The 12,176-nt window shown below is 35.7% G+C and overlaps 3 protein-coding genes across 4 annotated transcripts; 2 read left to right on the top strand and 1 right to left on the bottom strand.

The window, feature by feature from the left end:
* The first annotated feature begins 473 nt into the window (after positions 1 to 473).
* Positions 474 to 2,587, top strand: LOC143574658 (uncharacterized). 2 transcript variants are annotated; one of them, XM_077059231.1, is made up of 4 exons: positions 474 to 549; positions 821 to 1,045; positions 1,130 to 2,303; positions 2,486 to 2,587. In XM_077059231.1, exons 2-4 carry the CDS (start codon positions 824 to 826, stop codon positions 2,497 to 2,499), a joined length of 1,410 nt encoding a protein of 469 aa, XP_076915346.1. In that variant the 5' UTR covers positions 474 to 549; positions 821 to 823; the 3' UTR covers positions 2,500 to 2,587. The 2 variants fall into 2 exon arrangements, with proteins under 2 accessions (XP_076915346.1, XP_076915345.1); XM_077059230.1 differs by lacking the exon at positions 2,486 to 2,587 and having other exon boundaries at positions 1,130 to 2,320.
* On the top strand, positions 522 to 7,968 carry LOC143574660 (uncharacterized). Its single transcript, XM_077059232.1, has 4 exons — positions 522 to 549; positions 6,384 to 6,608; positions 6,693 to 7,854; positions 7,928 to 7,968. Exons 2-4 carry the CDS (start codon positions 6,387 to 6,389, stop codon positions 7,939 to 7,941), a joined length of 1,398 nt encoding a protein of 465 aa, XP_076915347.1. The 5' UTR covers positions 522 to 549; positions 6,384 to 6,386; the 3' UTR covers positions 7,942 to 7,968.
* Positions 7,969 to 10,668: 2,700 nt separating this feature from the next.
* Positions 10,669 to 11,963, bottom strand: LOC143574669 (uncharacterized). Its single transcript, XM_077059240.1, has one exon. The coding sequence runs from the start codon at positions 11,808 to 11,810 to the stop codon at positions 10,734 to 10,736; it is 1,077 nt and encodes a 358-aa protein (XP_076915355.1). The 5' UTR covers positions 11,811 to 11,963; the 3' UTR covers positions 10,669 to 10,733.
* Between the last annotated feature and the right edge of the window lie 213 nt (positions 11,964 to 12,176).

A 12,176-nucleotide genomic window follows, 5' to 3' on the forward strand; every position in this document is an offset into this window, starting at 1 on the left:
ACATGATATAACAATCTCTAACATATATATACCAAATCATACAACCCGTAAAACTTTATACGATCCGTATGTTATGACAAACACTCTACGAACACGATTAGGATCCTTGATCAATCACGAAAGAACCACAACGTCGCAAACATGACTTCATGAGTCATGACCATACATATACATAAACATGCTAATGCCAAACATTTTGCCAATAACTATATAAGATTGCATCCATTTATCACATCATTCTCTCTCTCTCTCTCTCTCACACACACAATCGTATATATTCATCCATCCATCATTCCAATTGATTATAAAAATTCAATCTTTTTCGACACCCCTCTTTACATTTACATTCACATTCACATTCACATCAAGATATTATTATTGTTCCCAAATCCTAATCAAAATCCAAATTGAAATCTGAACACAATTCAATTCAATTCAATTCGATTGAAAGGGGGCTATTTCGAGGAGGATGAGATGAACATGCCCTCAGTTCTTATTGCATCTCCTCCTCTCAGATCTTAAATCTTTCTCTCAAGATTCACAATTAGGGTATATTATTCATTCAACTCTTTAATTCATCTGGGTATTCACAATTTCATAAAAAGCTTGTGTCTTTATTCAATTCAAGATCCCAAGTCATCATCATCGTGGGATCCGATGCTTTCTTGTTTGAATCTGATATTATTATTTTTTTTAATTTGATCTGCATTTTCAAGCTATGAACTTGATGGGTTTTGTTAATTGTGGGTGTTTAGATATTATGTGATCTTGCAAATTGGGAAAAATTTAGGTTTTTGATTAATGGGAATCTGGTGTGCAGAAAATGCAATCGGATCTTGGAAAGCTATTCGTTGGTGGGATTGCGTGGGACACGAATGAAGAACGCTTGCAAGAATATTTCAGCACTTTTGGTGAGGTTTTGGAAGCTGTGATCATGAAGGATCACACCACGGGCCGGGCCCGTGGGTTCGGGTTCGTGGTGTTTGCAGATCCTGCTGTAGCTGAGAGGGTCATCAAGGAGAAGCATCATATCGATGGCAGGATGGTAAGTTTGTTGATTACAAGTCTTTGAATTGAGTTCTTGAAATAATTGAATTAAAGATTGAATTTTTGATTATTAAAATGTTAGGTTGAGGCGAAGAAAGCGGTTCCTAGAGAAGACCAGAGTACAATTAGTAGAAACAGTGGTAGCATTCAAAGTTCACCCGGTCCAAACCGAACAAGAAAGATATTTGTAGGCGGTTTAGCATCAACGGTTACTGAAACTGATTTCAAAAGGTACTTTGAACAATTTGGGACAGTTACAGATGCTGTGGTTATGTATGATCATAACACACAAAGACCAAGAGGATTTGGATTTATTACTTTTGATTCGGAAGATGCGGTAGACAATGTACTTTTGAAAACTTTTCATGAACTGAACGGGAAAATGGTTGAGGTGAAACGTGCGGTCCCAAAAGAGCAATCACCGAGTCCTAGCCGAACCATGGTTGGTGCTTATCCTTATGGTTTGGGTCGAGCCAGTGGCTTTCTTAATGGCTACACTCAAGGCCCGTATTCTCCTGGCCCGGTTGGCGGTTATGATGTTAGGATGGCTGGTAGAGGTGGGTTTGGCCCGTTTGGGATGGGTTTAAACTTTGACCCGGGAATGACAAGCCCAAACTTTAATAGGAATTTGAGCTATGGACGTGGAATGAGCCCGAGTCCCGGCCCGGGCCCAAATCCTTATTTTGTCGGGAATTCAAATCGGTTTCCGGGTCCTATTGGTTTTGATGGTGTGATTGGTGGTGGGAATGGAGGGAGTGCTTCTTTTTTTAGTTCAAATCCTCGGAACTTGTGGGGTAATGGCGGGTTTAACTATGGGTCGAATTCAACCGGGTCGAGTGCTATCGGTGGGAGTATTTTTGGAAATACAGATCTCGGTTGGGGTTCTAATCCGATTACAAATCAAGGTGGCGCAAATGCTTCTTCTCAAAGTGGGAATCTTGTTTATGGAGGTGATAACGGTTATGGGTTTGGTAGAAATGTTGCTGCTAGTGAGGTCCAGACATCATCTTATGCCGCTGCTAATGGTGGCTTTGACGGGCCTTTTTCAGACTTTTATGGTGGTGGAAGTGGTGGCGGTGGCAGTGGTGGCTCTTTATATGGTGGAGACTCGACTTGGCGGTCAGGAAATAGTGAGCAAGAAGGGCCTGGCTCGTTTGGCGGATATGGGATAGGTGGTGGCGGTGATGGTAGCCATAGTAAAAGTCCTCCTGGTTATGCTGATGGTTATAATGTAGCCAAACGACAAACAAGCAGAGGTATGATTACTCATTAAACGCGTTATAAATGAACTTGAAACCTTTGCAGACGACTTTAAGTATGTGGCAGTAAGTGGCAGAGTGGCCTTGTGCCACGACCCACTGAGAATCAGCTATGCGTTGCTCAGATTCGTAAAAAAGAACAATCCCAATTTCTAATTTGTGCATTTTATTTGTTGCAGGAGTTCTTGAATAGTTTGGAGTTCAAATTGCTATAATAGATGAGTCTTGGTGTATCAGGCGAAGAAACATAAAGTAAGGTGCTTTCCTATAGATGATTAGGATTTAAGTGAGTTATATTTGTGTCTTTTAAGGATTGACAGTTTGATTTTGACTTAGAGTTTTGGTGTTTTTGAGTGAGATGTAACATCAGTCTGCGGCATATAGTGAAAATATGTGTCATCGTGCATCTCTGGTGAATTGGTGATGCATACAAAATGATAGATGATGGTTTTCTTTATCTGTTACCTTTTAGATGGCAAAAACATGTAGTTCGTTGTCTCTTGTTTTTATATTTTAGATTCTGTTTTCATCCTGTTATTGGGCATTGTTTTTAGAATTGCATTGACGTTTTTGTTGGTTTTGTGCAACATTCTTAAGGGTATTGATTTAGGGCTCCCGGTTAGTAAGCTTACTTGAACTGAACTATAAAGTTGGTTACTTGAGTGGTGTCTGGTCATGTTTGGGTCTAGGGGGGTCAGAATTTGATTCGCATTTGAAACATTCGAAATTCGATTCGATTATTAAGATTCGAATTCAGTTTCAAAAAATTCGAATTCTATTCGTATTCGAGTATATTAATCGAATACGAATTTATGATTTATTATTCGATTCGATTTGAAATTCGAATTCAAATTATATATACATATATTACATATAATTATTTATTTTTATTTGTGTCAAATGCATAAATAATAAATATCCATTAAAAATTAATTAAACTTAGTAGGCAACATTATTGTATTTTAGCCCATACTAATATGGGTGTTATTTACTTCTAGTTTTGAATATTATGAATTTTAGACTTTTGTACTCTAGTTTTGAATTTATTATCATGTAGTATAGTAACTACTTTAAATTTATATATTTGTTTTGCAATTATGATTATGGTTTTCAAATTTTTGGCATAGGTTAACTTGAATTAGGTCGTATTTCTTCGAATTAAAATCGAACTTATTTGAATTCGATTCGAATTCGAGTTTCAAATACGGATTCGAATCGAATTTCGAATTGGACATATAATACGAATACGAATACGAATACGAATCGAATAGTTCAACTCTTAATCGAATACGAATACTGGCGAAAAAAACAGTTATTCGGATTATTCGATTCGATTTTACTTGAAAATTCGTTATTCGATTCGATGAACACCCCTATTTGGGTCTGATTTGAACTATGAATAATTTGACCATTTTAAGTCAAGACAGTATCCTTTATGGACAAACAAACCTTCAAACTGACCCAAACATCCCATTATTAATGTTTTGAAGCAATCAAAAAAGTTTTTTGAGAGATCATGTAATAGTTAGAAGAACAAGTGTGGGATAAAGGTTGTTCTTCCCATATTAGAATGATATTAGTAGATGATTAAAGTAGAAATAAGTTGAATACTATAGATTAATTGATTACGGGATGTGTGTGTGTATATATATATATAACCTTTTGAAAACCTGTGAGTATTCTATCCTAGATATATTCGTTCAAATGCGATCAAACATTGTTTTGCGCTAACCTTGTTTTTCGCTGACGAAGATGATTTGGTTTTATATGTTTTTATAAAATACTACATATGCTAGACGATAATGTGAATTTGTACATGTTCTTCCCCGAATCCACCCCATAATCCTAACATCTAACATGTTTTCTTGTTTCATTTAGCAATTAAAGATGGTTAGCAACATTTATACATCATAACATCATTGCAAGCTAATCATTAAAAAATGGATCAAATACCACTTCTAAGCAAAAATCCTGGAAGATTGAGATTGAGGTTTACCAAAGTTCTAGAGTTCATGCACTTCTTGACCAATTCTATAATCAAAAGAACTTCTTGAGTGATTTTCTTGAAATAATTTCTCTACTCATTGTGTTTCTTTGTGCCTCCATGGATTTCTCCACATCTCAAGTCCTCCTATTTATACCTTGTCTAGTATTGCACTTATCTATTTGTTATTCTACATATTTAATACCTCCAACTTAAAACAGTTTTTCATTATTGAACGGCCATTTGGAACATTTACGGGTCACCAACCCATCAATCATCTCTATTCCATCCTCATGAGGAAATCCATTATATGTGAGAAAATCCACTGTCCAACCTGAAACCCCATATTCTTTTTTGTCACATGTGGGATTTGAATCTAAGACCTCCCCTTTTTAAAATGAAGTTTTTGGATGCGTCTAACTTATAAAGTTAAATGGTTAATTGTTACAATCACAAATAATAATATAAGATAAATTTTATAATTAAGAATGGTAAACACCAACTTCAAAAAACACCTAGGATATGTATTTAGCTGAAGATGTGATATATTTGTGTATATCACCATGATTCAACTTAAGATACCAAGTGCAGCTATGCTAGCCTGTTAGGTGGAGTAAGATATCCACAGAGGCCGCGGTTGACAGTGGTGGTTGGCAACATTGAGGAGGGATGGAGTTGGTTGGTGACTGCCAACTTGATCAGATAAACATGTTACAGCAAACTTGTGCACAACATACTTGGTGTATTTTTGGCCTTTTGGCCACACTATAAATCATGTCATTTTGTTACAACTAACTTTAGGTACCCTGCTATGTGGCTGATATCATGACATACAGACATTGTCTATACCAATTTCCTAACATGTTAATCAAGACTATTTTTCAAAAAGGGACGGAACCAGAACTTTTTGGTGGATATCATATTATGTATATTCTTTAAAAACGTAAATTTTATATAAAAAATTTATATGACGATTGGAGGGTTTCCAAACCTTGACGTTACGTTAAAAACCTCTCCATGTCAATTTGATAACTTAGCACAATAGCATGACAATACAAATCAAAACAAAACAAAACCACACCAAAATTATCGAAGCTTTGTGCATAGAAACATGCAAAGACTGCCTAACAAGTTAGGACTTCACAAAGCTTTATTCTTGAGCCCCACGTTACCCCCCATAGACTTTGATTCCAACACATATCTATTTAAAACTATTCTAACAAACAAATATCCTAAACAAATAACTTAACTAAAAATAAATAAATTACATTTTTTGTATCGACAATTTCTACAAGTCACAATAATTACCAACTTTAATCTATCTTATAAATTAAAAATAAAAAAATAAAAATTGTTGACCCAACACAAGTGGTAATAAAGCCTACACATCCGGTGTGATGCAAGAACATATGAATATGTGATAAATCAATAAATGATTAAAATCCAATAAAACAACTAATCTCAACCGTTGATCCATCATCTACCAGCTGTAATCCTAATACCTCATACATGGTTCCATGTACATAGATACATACATACACAGGACTCATGGTACAACAACCTAAGATTTTCCCAATAACTATATAAGGATCTTGTTGGACTACAAACATTGCTTCCATTAATCAGTTCAAACACCCAAAATTATTTCTCTTTCTCTCTCTCTCTCTCTCACACACTAACACATACATTCACATTCATCTTACCAATTCCAATTAATTAATTATATAAAAAAATTCAATCTTTTTCCAAATTGAAATTGAAATCAAACTGGGTTTTTCAAGATTCATAAATTGGGTATTGATAATTTATAAATTATTAAACTTTTTCTATTTATATGATTTGGGTATTTCTTTAATTGATTGATTTCCTTAATTCTTGCGAACCCTTTTCAGGAAAACCTCAATTGTCGTTAAATTGGTCGTCTTTGAAGGATCCGATGTTTTCTTGAGTCAATCCAATAATACCCATTTAATAATATTAATAATTATTCATTAATAAAACTTAGGTACAATAATAATAATTTGATCTGCATTTTCTTTCATGTGAGTTTCTTTCAAATTAGGGTTTGCTAATGGGTTAATTTTGGTTTACAGAATATGCAATCGGATCTTGGCAAGTTATTTATTGGTGGGATATCATGGGACACAAATGAAGAAAGGTTACAAGAATATTTTAGCAGTTTTGGAGAGGTTTTGGAGGCTGTGATCATGAAGGATCACACCACGGGCCGGGCCCGCGGGTTCGGGTTTGTGGTGTTTGCAGATCCTGCTGTAGCTGAAAGAGTTATCAAGGAGAAGCATCATATTGATGGCAGAATGGTACTTTTGTTGATTATAGGTTATTGAGTTGAGTTTTTTAAATTATTGGATTAAAGATTGATTTTCGGATTATTAATATGTAAGGTTGAGGCAAAGAAGGCTGTTCCTAGAGAAGAGCAGAGTACAGTTAGTAGAAACAGTGGTAGTGTTCAGAGTTCTCCGGGTCTGAACCGGACTAGGAAGATATTTGTAGGCGGTTTAGCGTCAACGGTTACTGAGAACGATTTTAAAAGGTATTTTGAACAGTTTGGTACAGTTACAGATGCTGTGGTTATGTATGATCACAACACGCAAAGACCGAGAGGGTTTGGGTTCATAACTTATGATTCGGAGGATGCGGTGGATAAAGTATTGTTAAAGACTTTTCATGAATTAAATGGTAAAATGGTTGAGGTGAAACGCGCGGTCCCAAAGGAGCTTTCACCGAGTCCTAGCAGAACAATGGTTGGTGGTTATCCTTATGGGTTGGGTCGAACCGGTGGCTTTCTTAATGGATATACTCAAGGACCGTACTCTCCTGGCCCGGTTGGTGGTTATGGTGTTAGGATGGCTGGTAGAGGTGGGTTCGGCCCGTTTGGGATGGGTTTAAACTTTGAGCCGGGAATGACAAGTTCAAACTATAATAGGAGTTTGAGCTATGGACGGGGAATGAGCCCGAGCCCAGGCCCGAGTCCTTATTTTGTCGGGAATACGAATCGGTTTGCGGGTCCTGTTGGGTTTGATGGTGGGAGTGGTGGTGGTAATGGAGGGAATGCTTCGTTTTTCAGTTCGAATCCTCGGAATTTATGGGGTACGGGCGGGTTTAACTACGGGTCGAATTCAACCGGGTCGACTGCTATCGGTGGGGGTATATTCGGGAATTCAGGCCTCGGTTGGGGTTCTAATCCGATTACAAATCAAGGCGGGAATGGTTCTTCTCAAAGTGGGAATCTTGGTTATGGAGGTGATAACGGGTACGGGCTTGGTAGAAATGCTGCTACTAATGAGGTCCGGGCCTCACCGTATGCTGCTGCTAATGGTGGCTATGAAGAACCTTTTTCAGACTTTTATGTTGGTGGAAGTGGCGGTGGTGGTGGCAGCTTGGTGTATGGTGGAGACCTGACTTGGCGGTCAAGAAATAACGAGCAAGATAGGTCGGGTTCGTTTAGCGAGTATGGGATAGGTGGCGGCAGTGATGGTGGACATTCTAAAAGTCCTCCTGGTTATGTTGACGGTTATAGTGTAGCCAAACGACAAACAAACAGAGGTATGATCGTTTCTTAAACGCGTGTTAACGTGTCTTGTAATGTTTACTGATTTGTGCATTTGTTTTTTTACAGGAGTTCTTGAATAGTTTGGAGTTGAAAGTTGAATACAATTGGTTAATTCCTCAGAGAGAGAGAGAGAATAGGATTATAAGTGAGTTATATTTGTGTTTTTTAAGGACTGATTTTGATTTACATTTTTGGGTTTTTGAGTGAGATGTAATATGAGTTTTGAGGCTTGTAGTCAAGATATGTGTATCTCTGCTGATGATGCATAGAACAGGATAGATGATCAATTGATGATGATTTGTTTCTTTTTAGATTAAAAAAAAAAAAAAAACACCTGCAAAAACTTGTAGTTCATCTGTCTCATGTATTCATTTTTAGATTTAAGTTGTCAGAATTGAATCAAGATTATTGTTATGTTTACACATTTGGAGGATGCCCTGAACTATTTTGTCTCTTTGTTGAGTCGTCATGTTGGATCAGATTTGGCTTAATTTGAAATTAGTTATGGTAATTTCTTTTCATTGATGACACAAGGTGTTGGCTATAATTATCAATTTAACAAATTAACAAAGGGTGTTAGTAAATATAAAAAGGTGGGTCAAATTACATAAATATAATAATGTGGGCCAAATTATATAAACATAAAATAAAACTTAATATCAATCTAAAGTTATATAAATATAAAAAAGGGGGGCAAATTTATGCAGTATTATTAGGTGGGTCAAATTTCCCTTTGCTAATGTATTATTTAGAAATATTAAGCTTTGTCAACCAAATAGTCAACATTATGCCTAAATGGCTAAATCCTAATGTTCCTAACGTGATGAACCAGTAACTAGAATCTTGTTAGGGTTACCCTCATGATCAAGGGATTAGAATTCGGGACCATGTCTGATTCAACCATTTTCGGGTCCTTTTCGTGTATATATATATATATATATATATTTTTTTTTTCCCCTTAAGATCCTAACAAGTAAGAATATAATAACACACATTTGTTGTATACGATTTCCAAATGGCACACAATTTTAACAAAAGAATTGAGATATTGAGAGTTAGTCGTTGTGATAAGAGAACAAGAATTGAATGTTAATCAAACGTAGTCAAACCTTAAAAAACGGGCCCTCCTTAAATATGGGGACCTCAAGCTTCAACTTATACATTTGTAGAGTCTAGCCACATCAATATGGGATACCCTCAAAGATTAAAGACTATGAAGTCTTAAGTTGCTGACTATAAAAAACTAGCCGGTTGATATTTTTTAAAACTGTAGCTATCAGTTCAACCCGAATTAAACCAACTCATATACACCATATCTAGCTCAAACCAATCTTGCTTATATTTAAGTATTACCCATCAACCAATTCAAACAAAAACTTGATTAAATTATGAAACAAAACTTGAGTTAGTTCTTAAATAAGACTGATTTTGTAAGACAATAAAAACAAAGCAGGGCCTTTTGTGCATTTATAACTTTTACTTTCTAAGAAACACATGCCATTAAAAAACTCGCAAAAGGAGTAAAAGTGAAAATCCTTGTCCATAAAACCATTCTATCTTACTATTTCAGTTGCATTGGAACATGCATGATTCAGTTTTGGATACCTAAATGAGGGACCAAACCTCCTAACATGCTCACTTTGCCTTCAAACATTCTCAATATATGTTATTTAGCATTTAAAAGGAAACAAAAAATGGCTTAACAACAACATTCCCATCATCACCTTTATGAAAAAAGCTGCTTTCTTGACCACAATCAATCTTTTGACAGGATGTAAAGGATTTGATTTTCAAGATTTTGCTTTTTTTGACCAAAAAAAGATAGCAAAAATGGTGGGAGGTCAGAGACAAGAAAGCACATGAAAGTGGACTTGCATCTTTGACATCATGACTGCCCATCAAAAGGGTGTTCTTGAATCTTGTTTGCAAGTTTATGTCCAGACATTGATATTTTTGGTAACAGAAAAACATCCATCATTTCGATCGGTGTTTGGAAGTGAATCATGAGTTTTGATCATGTATGTCGCGTTGTAATGCCTTATCCTAAACATATCTTCATGTTTGTCACCCTACTTTCTAAACCTTGTTACCATTCATCATATAATCCCTGCATATGACCTCTAATCAAACATTCGCCAAGAAGCTGTTTTGGGTAAGTAGTTGGTCCTTTGCTTAAACAAGGAGTGACCACAAACATGATCGGTTGGCACACACACACACACACTCATTCGGTATAGAATGTGTCTGTTATCAGGTACCGTGTTTTTTTCTATGTATGCTAACTGAGTCATGCTTGCAGGTTGCTTGTTTTCCTAGGTGTGTTAAATGGGCCTTGTTACGGGTTGGCAGGTCGAACTCAAAGGTTGTATACATAAATTATTGTGATTTCAAAATAATAATAATAATAATAATAATAATAATAATAATAATAATAATAATAAAAACCCATTTAACCCAATATAAATATTTTATTTTATTATTTGACATACTTACACTAAATTATATATGAAATAGTTAAATGTAAGCTATAAAACCTCTTCTAATTTCTCTTTTATCTTTTGAATTTTGGCATTCTAACACAATCCATTTAGCAAAACTTGTTCGCTGGTTTGACCCGAAAAACTGACCCAAATCAATTTAAACTAAACCAGTTCCGATTAACTTTGATTAAAGTTCTTGAAAGTTTAAATATAATACAAAATATTGTTGAAAAGAAACCAACTCTATTTAACCGTATTAGCATACATATATAATGAAAATTCTGAAACAAACAGAGGAAATAAGTTTCAAGCATCTAACTTTTCTCATCAAATGCACCAGAAAACTTAAAAATACCTCATAATTGTCTACCAAACCAACCAAATAACACGGTTCAGAAAAACGCTCGGCTCCCATAGAACACTTTTGGGCTTGGACCTTCCTCCCCCTTTGACCTGTTTGACCTTTTACCGTTTGGCTCGGTACTATCTTGACCCCCTGAATCAGGTGTTCCACTTTCCTTCTCAATTGGAAGCTTCATCATTGCCAAAGCCTCAGTAAACTGCTTCATGCTTTTCAAATACATCTCTACAATATCTTGCTGCAGCACTTTCTGCTCAGATTCAACTTTAATCAAGTCAACAAAACTTTGACTTTTTTTATCCTTCTTTTCCATTGATTCTGCATTGATGCTTGGAGAGAGTTTACTTTCAATGCTTGTTAGAGAACTATTTTCAAGATTTTCTTGTGGAAATCTTGAATCAAGTAAATCCTCGGTTTCGGTTGACCGACCGTTGACCACACCCTGCGCAGCATAATACTCAGAAACCATGACCTCGTTTTCGCACATTGCTTTCGGATCTGGAAACTCAATCTTTTCAAGTTCACAAGGAACTTGATTCGATTCAACCAAACACGCTTTCGGGATTTCAACCACATCGGGTGGCGATCCGGTGTAAATAATACTTAATTTAACAAAACCGGAAGGTGTATGCAAAAGTTCACTACCTGAAAGCTCAAATTCCTTTTCTAATTTTCCATCTTCAACAAATATTTCACATAGTGGCACTAATGCAAACCCTAAAAGCTGATCTTCAAGATAATTCCTAATCCTACTCAGCATCCAAATCTCACATCTTAACGAACAATCACCGGTTCGGACATTAACCTTAAGTTTTTCATTAAAAACAGGATTCTGACCGCCCCCGTTAATCGTCTGAGTCGACTCAGTTGACTCAGGATCACTAGTCAAGAAAATCTTGGCATACACATCTTGTTTATGGTAAATACATATATTATGTAAATCTCTAGCTTGGTGTACAAAAACCTCAAGAACCCCAATAAACCCCTCTTTCTTCTCCATCATATCCTTCTTTCTATAACCATTATTTGTAACCAAAGAATTAAACTCTTGTTGACCAAAAACTGAGGGGTTTGACTTTGACAAGATAACATCTTGATGAGTTCCCATAGTGAAAAATGATATGGGTATTCAAGAAAATAGATCAAGAAACAAAAACCCTCAAGAAATCAACACTAGATAGCGAAAAAGTTAGGATCTTTATATCTCAAATTAAAGAAAACCTTAAATTACAACATACCCATGTTAAAAATGAAGACTTTAAACCTTTTTCTTCATGAAATCTTGATAAAACAAAACTATATGATCACAAATTCCCAAAAAAAGAAACTTTTTGTTCAAGAAATCTTGGAAAGGTTTCAACTTTGAACAAAAGACTAAGACTTGGAGCATAAATCAAGAGAGTCAATCACGAGGTTCCAGAAAGTAACAAACTTTTGGGTTCATAAGTATGACACGCGTCCAGCAAGATTATTA

This window comes from Bidens hawaiensis, unplaced genomic scaffold (genome assembly GCF_021521415.1).
Source record: "Bidens hawaiensis isolate Kalapana, Puna unplaced genomic scaffold, B.hawaiensis_p1.1 tig00027074_1, whole genome shotgun sequence".
In the NCBI taxonomy this organism is placed as follows: Eukaryota; Viridiplantae; Streptophyta; class Magnoliopsida; order Asterales; family Asteraceae; genus Bidens; species Bidens hawaiensis.